The sequence below is a fragment of the Argentina silus genome, assembly GCF_951799395.1.
Source record: "Argentina silus genome assembly, chromosome: 11".
In the NCBI taxonomy this organism is placed as follows: Eukaryota; Metazoa; Chordata; class Actinopteri; order Argentiniformes; family Argentinidae; genus Argentina; species Argentina silus.
In genome coordinates, this window is record NC_139665.1 from 5,161,823 (window position 1) to 5,175,687 (window position 13,865).

The window sequence follows — 13,865 nt, forward strand, 5'->3', positions numbered from 1 at the left end:
AGGAAATGGCAGGGAGCATGGATGGGAGAGACATCACTTAATAAAGCTTTAATAAGACACAGCCCTGTGCCTAATTGCATGGAAACCATTTCTCCCAGAACAGGGGGTTATTAGAGTGGTGGAAGGCTACACAGCGGCTAACCCCTCTGTGTAGAGCCCAGGACATGCTCAGAATACGTCATTTCTCATATTGCCATTACAGACGGTCGGATCCTTTAAAAGGCTGCTCCCAGTGTAACACCTCATTTGGCCTCACTATAATGGAATAATCAATGAGGCCCGGGGGGCCTGAGCAAAGATCAAGATTACAGGTGTGAGAGATAAGGACTAGAAAAGTCCGTCCTGCCATTGTCTAAATGCCGGATTTATATAAGCAGAACCAGATAAACGTCACGCGGCCCTTCGGCCTGTGGCGTACTGTATCTCCCCGCGTTAAACATACGCTGTGTCATGGCGGCGCGTCACGCATAATGCAATTTCCGAGTCCATAAAAACAGATGTATTTGCTGAGGCTCATTGGTGTGCTCATTGGTGTGCTTGTTGCTCTGTTAAACACAGGGACTTGTGCTTGTTAATGTTCCGTGTTTGACTGTAAGGCACTGCGTCTGGTCCACCAATCGTTTGGCTCTCTCTGTGTACAATTCCGTTTGGCCATCACTGCAAATCCATCCTTGAACAGATACACTGTAGGTTTGCTGTTCTTCTCAAGCAAGCTTTCAATTATTTCTCAGCGGGCAACGACCGTTTGAGGCAAGCACTTGTTAGAGAACGATTCTGTTACGTTATAATTGTCTTTGAAAAAGTACACGCACAATTTCTCTGGTTGCCTTGGAAATGAAACCTGAGGGGTTTGCATTACCAAATAAAAGAGTTGTATTATTTCCCGCTATGTGGTTCAAACTCATACGTGTTTTCATCATTTCCTCTCACATACCTGTCTCACATACCTGTCTCACATACCTGTCTCTTTCCAAACTAACTCCTGCTTCATCATCAGCCTGGCCTGTCAGGGGCTGAGTAGCGTTCACAGCAGCAACCCCAGCCCACTGAGGAGAGTACCGCAGGGTTTAGGCAACAGTTACTGTACCGGAGCTGTAATGAGGTGCAGTCATTTAGACGAATGAACCATCTATCACTCTACGTACTCTACCTCATTAGGTAGACATCCTCGAAGATTGTAGTGGTGCAGGGTAACAGTACAGTAGTGTAGGGTAACAGTACAGTAGTGTAGGGTAACAGTACAGTAGTGTAGGGTAACAGTACAGTAGTGACTATGGTAACAGTACAGTAGTGACTATGGTAACAGTACAGTAGTGCAGGGTAACAGTACAGTAGTGACTATGGTAACAGTACAGTAGTGTAGGGTAACAGTACAGTAGTGTAGGGTAACAGTACAGTAGTGTAGGGTAACAGTACAGTAGTGACTATGGTAACAGTACAGTAGTGACTATGGTAACAGTACAGTAGTGCAGGGTAACAGTACAGTAGTGACTATGGTAACAGTACAGTAGTGCAGGGTAACAGTACAGTAGTGACTATGGTAACAGTACAGTAGTGTAGGGTAACAGTACAGTAGTGTAGGGTAACAGTACAGTAGTGCAGGGTAACAGTACAGTAGTGTAGGGTAACAGTACAGTAGTGCAGGGTAACAGTACAGTAGTGACTATGGTAACAGTACAGTAGTGACTATGGTAACAGTACAGTAGTGTAGGGTAACAGTACAGTAGTGCAGGGTAACAGTACAGTAGTGACTATGGTAACAGTACAGTAGTGACTATGGTAACAGTACAGTAGTGACTATGGTAACAGTACAGTAGTGCAGGGTAACAGTACAGTAGTGACTATGGTAACAGTACAGTAGTGACTATGGTAACAGTACAGTAGTGCAGGGTAACAGTACAGTAGTGTAGGGTAACAGTACAGTAGTGCAGGGTAACAGTACAGTAGTGCAGGGTAACAGTACAGTAGTGTAGGGTAACAGTACAGTAGTGCAGGGTAACAGTACAGTAGTGACTATGGTAACAGTACAGTAGTGTAGGGTAACAGTACAGTAGTGCAGGGTAACAGTACAGTAGTGACTATGGTAACAGTACAGTAGTGTAGGGTAACAGTACAGTAGTGACTATGGTAACAGTACAGTAGTGACTATGGTAACAGTACAGTAGTGCAGGGTAACAGTACAGTAGTGACTATGGTAACAGTACAGTAGTGTAGGGTAACAGTACAGTAGTGTAGGGTAACAGTACAGTAGTACAACCCTAGTCAGTGTTCAACATGGTTTAAGTAACAATTATCTCAGTGTTATAATGATGCCGAATAATCTGTGTGTGTGTGTGTGTATATTTAGTGTGTGTCTGTATCATTAGCACAAATGAGCTGCTTAGCAACCTGGGCTGACATCGGCCATCATTACTGTAAGTAGTTACTTGAGTACATAGTGTGCATGCTTTTGTTACAGCCCAGCGCTAACACAACCGATAATAATTAACAATCTGGACCATGATTAGCTGAGTCAGGTGTGTTAGTGCTGGGTTGAAACAAAAGCCTGCAGTACAGTACCCAGTAGCTCTCTAGGAGCAGAGTCTGAGACCCCTGCTAAGCTGTAGCAGTTATGACCATCCCTGTCAGTCATTGGTCCTCTCAGCTGAACTCCTTACCCACCCTCTCCTCAGTTCCTGCCCGTTCTGCTGAATTTGTTTTCTTGATTTTGTCTGTGTCACAAACAAATGGCATTGATTAGTCCAAGTGAAGAGAACAATGTTAAAAACATTCATTACACTAGAATGGATAGGTTTGTTTTCTTTTTTTCTGTTCTTATTGCTTATTGCCCTTTGTCTCTCCATGATAATGGAAATTCACTGAACTCCCTACCTCTACATCCACCTTCAACTGAAGTTACAGTAGGAAATAAACTACCTTGTTAACAAACAGGACAGAGGATTTAGAGAAATATGGCATTTGTCCTCTTCTCTCCTGCCCCTCTAAGCCGAGCATTGTCTCTGATTGATTGGGAGGGTCTAACTAAAAGCTTGGTGTCCCCCCCCCCCCCTCCATCTCTGTCTCTCTCCAGGGTGTTTTTGGCCGAGCAGTTTGAATTTCTGCAATCACATCTGGACACCATGATGCCCGCAGCCAAGAAGCCCTTCCTACAGCAGTTCTACTCCCAGGTTAGCCCCAGCCAGGTCTACTGTTTATAAAGACTCTGTCCTTTTCCTTTCTTTCCTGAGTAAGATTTTTCATTTCCCTCTCTGAAAAAGCGTCCAGGGGACAAATCACTTCTGTGTTTGTGGTGCACAGCTTGCAGCCTTGCCTTTGTCAATGAGAGACTGAAAATGCCCATTGCCTACAACTATTGTGTTCTGTCAGTTGATTCTTTTGCAGCTGTTCTGTTCCAAAGAAATGTTTGTTTGTTTTTCCACGGGGGAGAACTCAAAATGTCAACACCTAAGATATGACATATTTGGAATTCACTGCCAGGAAATAATGCAGTTTGAAAATGTATCAGATGATTAGACTCCGTCATTGTTATTTTGTTCAGGGCACTGTAGGCCTTTCTGAGGAAGTAACGTCGGTCCTTGTGTATTGTGTTCTCTGTCCCGCTTATTTCCAGACGGTGTCCACGGCCAGTGAACTGCGTAAACCTATATACTGGATGGTGGCGGCCAAGGCCATAGACTACGAACAGATGCTGCTGCTGATGGCTGGAGTTAAATGGGACATTAAAGAGATAATGTCACAACACAACGTCTATGTGGATGTTCTTTTAAAGGTAATGTTGTGTGTGTGTGTTTATGAGCTTATTTGCCTGGTGTAATGTTATTAAAGGGGAACAAATTTGGGAAATGTGTTTTATGTCCCTTAACCTCTCTGACTCGGTGTGTCAGTCTGTTAATGTGTGCACCTCACACTCAAGGAGAGTGGCACTAGAGCAAAGAGGAGCAACGTCACATGGTAATACACATTTACCGGTTTGTGAGATGCACTGAGATCTTCTGAATGTGGATTTTGTTTCTCTTGCTCGTGCAGTGGGCCTACAAGGTCATGTTCCAACTTTTCATCTCTTGAAGAAAGAAAAAAAAATATCAAGAAGTTTCCTCTTTTTAATTTAATCACCTTGTGAGTTCAAACATAGAGAGGTCTCTGATATCAATTATTTACCAGGGGGTTGAATGATTCAAATGGGAGCTCTAAAATGCAGATCCTGGAACCAAGTCTCAGGTTCGTTAAGAAGAGGTGAGCGCTTAAGGTCCCGAAATACCTCTTCCTTTCAAATGAGAATCCTTATTCATGGCTTTCACTTATCCCATCATGCATTTTGTATGGGGACGCGTGGCGTGATTTGCATGGCTGTGGCGTAGGGAGTGAGCGTGCGTCTTTGGGAACAGATGGGCTGCTACACTGAAATCGTTAGCAGAGCCTTATTTGTTAGCGCAAAGCCCCCCAGTATCCCCCCTAAATATGCATAAGCATGTCTGAATCGGACGCATCCTTAAGTCCCAAACTGCCACGATTCCGGAAACCACCCTGCCAATCCCAGGGAAGTCTGTCTGCTAATGAAAAAATCAGGCTTACCTTTCTGGATCCTTGAATTGCAAGAAGACACATCTCTGGTTTTCTGGCACTTTTGCAATTAAGCTGTTAAGCCAAATAGTCCGAGCAAAAGTGTCTGCCTCACTGATTTGATTTAAATGTATGCCACGTCAAAACTCCCTGTGGAGTTGCAAGCCTTGCGCTATCGTAATTGACATGACATGGTTTACGACATGTATTGAAGCAAAGGATTAGATAGAAAATAGCATTACGGTTTACATTGCACTGACGGTGTCTGTCAGATTCAAATGTCAGCAGCACTTACAATCACTGTAGTACATAGTATGACTACAGAATGTTTAATGGTTGACAAGCCTTTGGTGCAGGTGTTGTATTGTTATGAGAGTTCTTTGTGAATTCATGTTAATTATTATGACCATTCAGAATTGGCTGTTATTTGCATTTAGAGTGGCAGTTATGATATGAGCACTGAAATAGCCTCATTGACAAACCAGGTCATTCAGAATGTTACACTGATGATGCAACACTAACTAAAGAAAAGTCATACAATTTAGTTATTGATTATGTTAGTATGAAAAGCAATTTTAGGGTGAAGGCCTATTTTTCTAGTGTGTAGGAGTTGAAATTCAGGTGGGTTTTTTTAAAAATTATTATTCTTGTAGATTAAATCTGTAAGATGCACACTTCATTATGCAATAACCTCTTACGTGCAAAATTAGTCACATTAATTTACATTTCCTACTGTATATACTGCAATTTACTATTCTACCACAAACTGCAGCTGTACTCTCCATAATTGCATCCATTGATTTCCAATTTAAATTGAAGACTGTGTAACAAGTGCCCACCATATGTTTAGGACAGCTGTAAAACCAATCAGTCAAATCAATGAATCAAAGAATCAATCAATCAAAGTCAAAGAATTTGGCGCAGTGTTTTTAAAAAAGCTTGAAGCATTGCTGGCTCTTTTTCTGACTCTTTCTGGAATTTTTGCATTGACAACAAACAAGTGTAAGAACACAGTACATGTAGATCTTGGCTGTTAGGTCGTGATTCATCTTTGTGTCCAAAACACATTTTTTGGTTGGGAAAATGAAAGAGAATAGGCCTGACCCCAGCTGAATCAACACCTACCTAACTGATGGGTTTCTGCTGCTCTGTTGGAATGGAGCGCGGCAGCCATTTTGCATGGCAAGGCATCTCTGGGACATCTGTGCTGCAGAAGGAAAGGACGCCAGGGGATGATTGTAGAGGCTATATAGGGGCTTTGTGCACAAGATTAATGATCTGACTAAACAAGGGTGTCGTGGCTTTTTGGTCCAGCCTTTATTTTAGACGGACGATAGACAAAATTCAGTCAATTTGTGATAATTGTTTGAACCCCCAAAGATGGGAGTGATTCATTGAGGAAATAATTGGACCACAGATTAACTCATTGTTATTTTTTCTTTCCCCTCAGGAGTTTGAGCAGTTTAATAAGAGGCTGGATGATGTGTCCGGACACGTGCGTATCCCTCTGCCTGTGTCAAACGTCCTGTGGGAGCACTGCATCCGCCTGGCCAATCGGACTCTAGTAGAAGGGTGAGTTAGCTCTACAAGATGGAGGGCCAACGAACTATCAACACATCTTTTAGAAAATATATATATGTATTAGTTTATAGATAAAGTCATAAACGTTTCAACTGACACCGCCTTCTTTTATGTCACTATAGCAGCAAAGACTTTGAAGGTGTCTCCATATCAGCGTAGTGCAAGTAGTTTCTCTTTGTTTTCAGAAATATCTTTTTTTTGCATTAGCAGTAGTTTTGTGAGCTTGTGAAAAGCTTGTCAAAATGTGATATGTCAGCACACGGTTTTGCACAGCAGGAAAAAGAAATCTGTGAATACAGACACTGCTCATTCAGTTATAGTTTATAACCATAGTGTGTCTCCCCGGCCTATGCTAACACCTGTGGAATGGTGGATTTACAGTGACTGCATTTGGAAGGGGTGGACATTATTAGCTACCTCATCCATTTCTTATGTTGACGCCTTTTGCCTGTTTGTTCTGGGCCTTTTCTGCTCCCGGGGCCGACTCATAAATACGAAGCCTCTTGTGATTTATGATATCAAACTTGATCGGTGCCCCTGTCATATCCCCACCCCTCTTGCAGTAAAGCACGTCTAGTGCTGCTTCAGCGCATTGAGCAGGAAAAGTTTGGGTTTTCTTTCTTTACTTTCCCCCTTTTCTTTTTCACAGGGTTAACCATACAGTTGTTTGAACATCTGCTTGTCATAAATAATAAAAACAACGTTCTTTCCAAAATCCTAAGACTACTGCAAGGAAGGAACACAGCGAGTGCCTAGACGTAGACACTGGAGACACAGAGTGCCAGTTTTCCCTGCAACTCTCTGAGACACAACCCCCAAGATAACTCCTCTCCACTCCTGTCATCTCCTCCATACGGTGGCACGTCTCTAACGTCACGTCCCAGGCCTGCGTCGGGCTGTGTGGAGACCCTAGAGAGCATACAGTACCTGTACGGTGTGACATAAGACTCGGCCCGCTTATAAGCACTTGACACATCCAAAATGGCTCCTGTAACACACTTCCCCCACCTTCATCTCTAGTCATACAGACGGGCCTGAAAGGACCGGGGAGCAGAATAATACATTTTATCCGCGAATCAGCACTACCCAGTACCATTTCTCTCTGCTAATGCATCATGTATCATTACTCTCATGTGGGTGAGATGGTGAGAGCATGTGTGAAGTAGAGGGTACTGCATGGTGGGGTTTTAGACCGGGAGCTGTGATATCCTCTCAGGCCAGAGTGACACAACGTGAGTGGGGATGTGGGAAGATAAAAGCCTCATCATGCTGGCGTCTATCTTTTGATTAAGTGGGAGAGTGACGAGGTGGAGCAGCTCCATGAGTAGAAGTTGGACTCGACAGATCAAGGGGAATTAGGTACAGGGTATATTATACAGCTACTGTATGCTCATTGTTACTGCAGTAACTGCATTGTTACTGCTTGAGTTTCCCAGTAAGACCCTTCTCTCCCTCTCTTCTGTTCTCTCTCTTTCTCTCCCTCCTATCTTCACTCCCTCCCTTTTTACTGTCCCTCCCTCTCTCTCTCTCTCCCTCTCTTCATTCTTCTCTCTAACCCTAACCCTCCATTATGACAACAGTTTATATGTATGTTTGATGACTTGTTTGCTCTGTTTGTTAGTGACTCTCTGTACTCCAAGTGGACTGGTCATAGACATCACCTGTCAACCTTCTGTATCACTGTAGGGGCCTTTGACAACCTCAGTAAGGGAGCCTGGTCATAGACATCACCTGTCAACCTTCTGTATCACTGTAGGGGCCTTTGACAACCTCAGTAAGGGAGCCTGGTCATAGACATCACCTGTCAACCTTCTGTATGACTGTAGGGGCCTTTGACAACCTCAGTAAGGGAGCCTGGTCATAGACATCACCTGTCAACCTTCTGTATGACTGTAGGGGCCTTTGACAACCTCAGTAAGGGAGCCTGGTCATAGACATCACCTGTCAACCTTCTGTATGACTGTAGGGGCCTTTGACAACCTCAGTAAGGGAGCCTGGTCATAGACATCACCTGTCAACCTTCTGTATCACTGTAGGGGCCTTTGACAACCTCAGTAAGGGAGAAAGAGGGAGGTGTGGCATTATCTCTTCCACAAAAAAGCAATTATGGCCCTGTCAGGATGAGAGCAAGCATGGATATCAGCATCCACACACACACACACACACACACACACACACACACACACACACACACACACCAGGGTACAGGCAAAGGTGTGAGTACCACTCCTGTTGAGGATCTCAAATAAAGATTCACACACACTGGATGAAAATTGGTTTGAAGTGAACCGTATGAAAATCGGTGTACTTTTGACCATGAAAACAAACTGAACAATTGAATTGGGACAAAAGCTGCCTCGAGAGGCCGTGTGAGCAGAATTAAGATTTCTCCTTCCAGCCAAAAAAGGCTCTGGAAATTTCAAGTTTTCACTTTGGTGTTTAGTCTCCTGACGTTGGCTCAGATGTTTCCACTAATTGAATGTTGTTTTTTTTCCGTTTTTTTTTTGTCTTGTGTGTGCTAGGCACCAAGAAAACACATTTCTTGAATACTTTATTGATAGATTTGTAATTATACAAACAAACAAACAAAAACAGCAATGGGAAGAAACAGGTGGCATGATTTTGGCACTATTGGTACTTAACCACCTTCTCCCTCTCTTCCTCTCCCCTCTCTCCCTCTCCCCTCTCTCCCCTCTCTCCCTCTCTCCCTCTCTCTCTCTCCCCTCTCTCCCCTCTCTCCCTCTCCCCCTAGCTATGCTAACGTGAAGAAGTGCAGTAACGAGGGGCGGGCCCTGATGCAGCTGGACTTCCAGCAGTTTCTGGTGAAGCTGGAGAAGCTGACGGACCTGAGGCCCATCCCTGACAAGGAGTTTGTAGAGACCTACATTAAGGCCTACTACCTGACTGAGAACGACATGGAGCAGTTCATCAAAAACCACCGGGTGAGAGAGGGAGCAGGGGAGGAGGGGTCGTTAGAATGGGTTACTTGTATTGCTTTTGTTGCATTCCTTTTCACTTGGTCTCAAAGGGCATTGTATAAAGTATTTTGCTTTTTGACATACAGTTGCTCAGCATGTGTAGAGAAAGGATAGCTCACCTTGACCGTGAATTCATGTAATCTAAGGGCTGCTTGTCTGTCTCTGTCTGTCTGTGTTTTTGTCTGTCTGTATGTCTGTCTCTCTCTATCCGACCAGGAGTACTCCATGAAGCAGCTGGCCAACCTGGTGAATGTCTGTCTGGGGTCTCACATCAACAAGAAGGCCCGACAAAAACTCCTGGCAGCCATTGACGATATTGACAGACCAAAGAGATAGACAGACACTCTGACTGAAGGAGGCCTGTGCAGTATCAACTGGGGAAGCTCAGTGAAGACGGCCCATATATCCCTGGAACACAGAAGAGGCTATGGAACAGGAACTCCTGCTAATACTCATGCATGTTACAGCTATTTGACAGTTTATCTATGTACAGTATACAACTGATGTGCATGCCCCGCATTTTGATATCAACAAACATGCTGCTTACCGTTTCGCTGCATTTTATATGTATATTACCATTGAGATTGTCAATTCTCCTATTCATTCTGAACATACAGTACAAGGAAGGACTGTGTGTTTTTAAGATAATTGTTTCCGACTTGAAATGCTGAAGTTGTCTGTCATGTGGACTGACTGAATCAACAACTCGGGAGTAAGGAGGCCCTTAGGGGAAAAACTGAGTTGTTAAACATACATGTTCAACAATTACATGACTTATATGTCTGAGAGTCGTAAGAAGGCCTATTTGCCGTTGAAATCCATGATTCGTATCCATAATTCGTATACAAGTATCCATGTAAATAGATATTTGATTAAGTACTTTCCTTACGTATGTGGACAGTGTGTGTGGCTCTTCAAGTGTCCATTGATGATGACAGCGCTATGTTTGTTCGGTTGTTTCAGTGCAGGGTGATTACTGTACCAGGCCTGTGGTGTCTTCTGTTTTATTGTACCTGGCCTTGTTTTGTGTTGCGTCCATGAATAATTAATCCTAATATAATGGTGATTCTGAATGATTAAGTGGATTTAGATGATATAACAATGTATTTAGGTTGTATTGGCACCTACTGCACTCCTTTCTTTTCATGTTATATCATATGAAGAAGTGATTTTATTGTTGAAACTTCCTCAATCAATGCCTCTGGGTTTTCTTGTTCTGTCTTAGTGGCAGACCAAAGTAATTGAATAATGTAATTAAATGAGAGAAGATAAATCAATTGATTCCGTTATGTTTTCATGCACAACAATTCCAAGACGGTGCTGTGAATGTGAATGTTTGAACATGGTTTTTATTTATTTCTGCTGTTGGATTCAGGACTTTTTTCTACCATAAGTACCGGAGGTGAGCTGTCATCCGTCTCCTGGCAGCACCCTGGAACTTGTTGTCAACTGTAATGTCATATTTAAAAAAAAAAAAAAAAAAATGTAGACTACATGTTAAGATGAGGCTTAAGTGCACTATTCCAAAATTGTAAATGTTGAAGTCGTAGACCTGATGATTACACACTAAACACACTAACATGTCAACCAGCCCGTCGTGTGTCTCTTTATTCAGTCAGGCTGTCACTTCATTCATCTGATACTGGAGATTTTATTTGTAAGATTTTTAAGTTATTTTCATTTGTACAAATCTCACTATCTACAGTACTATAACTATCTATCTGGGCACTGTAGTTCCAGTTCTGAGCTAATCGATTAGAGAGACTGTAATCGGTTTTGTTTTAAAATCCTTTCAAGCGTAACCCGCAACTAAACTTTGTTTGAAGTTTTTATGAGGAGATTTTGGCGTGTCATTTCAGTGATGCAAAACTAGATATTTTACTTATTATTTACTAATAATAAGTAAAAGTAAAATAAGTGATAGGAATGTCTAGAGTTGGACTTCACCGCCCTTTGTCCCGAGCCCCAGCTCAGCGTGATTAGATAACCTTGCCCATAGAGCACCATGACATCACTGTACAATGCATGATAATCAGAGACAGACAGAGAGGGAGAGAATGTGCAAGGGGTGGAAATTGCATTGATACAGTATGAGTGACTTGCTTACAGCAACAGTCATTGAGGACTTATCGGTGCAATTTCTAGGATATCCTTTACAAAAGTGTTTTTCTGAGAACCTTATTGTATTGTTAGTCTCTGCAACTCTCATTATACTAGAAGCCCACATAAAATCAGGAAGAATTTGGAATTTGGCCCATTTCATTTTCATCCATTTGTATACCTCCAGTCTTTCAAGATACTCAACTTCATGTCTTAGAGAGCTCAGACCTGTCTTATAAAGTAGGTTTCTACAGCTGCTGTATACCCTTCAGCACTGCATCACTGTGGAGGACTTTATGACCCTCAGCTGCACCCAGGGACATTTCAGCTTCATTAATAAGTGCTTCCTCCTGCTGTCCTAGGCCCTTAACCTCTGTTTAAGAGGTACAGCGGTATTGATCTGGGATAAGTCATAATAGGTAGGCAGGGACTTTTTAATGACTTTTAGGGGTTGTGTGTGTGTGTGTGTGTGAGAGAGAGAGAGAGAGAGAGAATCCATACAGTGTGCTTAGGCACAAAATGCCTTGTGTGTGTGTGTGTGTGTGTGTGTGTTAATCTAGGACTCTAAGGAGAGCACACTGTATGGATTGTGTACACACACAGAGAAGCACAAGCACATACAGTATTTTAATTACATCTGCTAGTAAATAAACTGTTCAAACACAGATACAGATTGTCACATATTGCCCATAGGCCAATCCCTAACACAAACAACCTGGCTAATAGCTTAGCAGTTACCATGCAAAGGTTTGGCAAGGGAGTTTGACTATATGTTGTTAATAGCAAAGCATATATTATTTTAATAATCTGACTCTGACAAGTAATGTAATTAACACTACAGTATGTGCAAAGAATTGTTGCGTTTCAGCTGAATTAGTGCAAAGATGATCAAATAGAATGAATCAAATGAGGTTTTAATAATACTGTATACTTGTACAATTATTACAAGGCAAATACTTCATAGGCAAATGTTACATTCTACCCTCAATGGTAAATGATAGAGGGAGAGAAGAGCAGACCACATGGTCAGTTTACTGTACTCACAGATAACACCAGAAGCTGTGGCAGAACACCAAGAGGGGAAAAAAGAGAATGAATCTGTGCTCTACTTCTGTTTCAAACCAACTTTCAACCTTAGTATTAAATTAGGAGCTGTTTGCAAAGAGAACCAACCAACCAACACCAACGCATTCTTGAGACCTTGTCCCATCGGGGGAAGGGCCATTTGAAGATAGGGGCAGAATTGATTGTTTTTGATTGCACTTCAACTCCATCATTGTCATTCTGGTCTGTTCCACTATTGTCATGGACCCTCATCTGGTATTCCCTCCTCCAACCCAGTGTCACAACACAGCCTCGTGTTCCAGTTCACACAGACTGGGGCTCTAATGAGAAAGAAACACACAGGGGGCTTTTCGAGTGTTGAGTGTTGATGAGAGAGCTGTAGAAACATAGGTATGTCGCTGGCCTCGCCCATACAAAGGCGATGGAAATCCATTCTTAATTATCTCCAGCATTCTCAATTCAACTCATTGTGACCCGATCTAGAACTCACTCCAGCTGACAGGTTGGATTCCATTCTCACTGAGCCACATGTGTTGAAAAGCTTCTGTTTGTCTCCATCCGATTCCCAGTGTGTCTCTTTCTATGAACCCATTGCTATCATTCCCAACCTAGGGCGGTCTGGTTCCCAGTCTAGACAGTGGGATCCCATGTCCTAATTAACCCTTTAGGACAAAGGGCCTGGCACTCTGCTCCTACAAGTCCTCTGTGTTTCCCCCTGATTAACCTTTTGTCAGATCCCAGGGCTTGGATGCGACCCCCCCCCCCCCCCCCAACCCTTCTACTGTATGCATTTCTATGTGTTCTAAACAATGCATAGACTGCTTGACAGCTATACTGTGGCACTGTGCCTGATCTCCCTCTGCCATGAGACCATGGGAAATCTGTAGTCCAGTCTGGTTCGATTATGACCACAGGCACAAAATGTCCTGTGACCCTGTATGCTGAAAATGTGACCCGTCTGTGAGCCTTATTTATAGTCTGTTTGGCAGCGAGACTACGGCTAGCCTTGTGGACAGACGTGTTGACAAAGAGAGAGTAGAAATGCAGAAGCTATGCTGCCGTCTAGGCTAGTCTGTGGTATAAGACCTCATAGGTTATATAGGTCATAGGTCATGGGCTCGTCTCAAAAATAAAGGTCTTGAGGTAACAGTCAACGGATGCTCTTACTTAGACACTCTACTTTTCAAACCTGGTTGTAAACAAGGCAGACAGGTGAGAGGTGAGCGCTGAGCACCCTGAGGTGAACCCTCCTCTACAACACCTCATCACAGACACTTCACCTTCACGGTCCTGTCTCTCAGTCAGGAGTCTCGAAGTCAGTAGTTAGTCTACGTGTCAGTGATCTGACGGACAGGCGGGGACTCTGGGCTGTGCTGAGGGCATTGAAAGGAGCATTTGTCAGTCTGCTTGTCTCTCTCTCTCTCTCTCTCTCTCTCTCTCTCTCTCTCTCTCACACACACACACACACACACACACAATACACACACACAATACACACACACAATACACACACACAGTACACACTTGCTGATGAACACAGGAAGGCAAAATGAGCTGTTGAAAGGATGACAAAGAGAACCG

The 13,865-nt window shown here is 43.1% G+C and overlaps 1 protein-coding gene across 2 annotated transcripts in view; it reads left to right on the forward strand.

The window, feature by feature from the left end:
- Positions 1–10,702, forward strand: part of vps50 (VPS50 subunit of EARP/GARPII complex) — a 99,075-nt gene extending 88,373 nt beyond the window's left edge. For both annotated transcript variants that reach the window (XM_083680320.1, XM_083680321.1), the window contains 5 exons: positions 3,071–3,167; positions 3,611–3,769; positions 6,011–6,132; positions 8,894–9,083; positions 9,336–10,702. In XM_083680320.1, coding sequence (XP_083536446.1) covers positions 3,071–3,167; positions 3,611–3,769; positions 6,011–6,132; positions 8,894–9,083; positions 9,336–9,455 — 688 coding nt within the window. In that variant the 3' untranslated portion in view covers positions 9,456–10,702. The remainder of the gene's footprint in view (positions 1–3,070; positions 3,168–3,610; positions 3,770–6,010; positions 6,133–8,893; positions 9,084–9,335) is intronic.
- Positions 10,703–13,865: the final 3,163 nt, after the last annotated feature.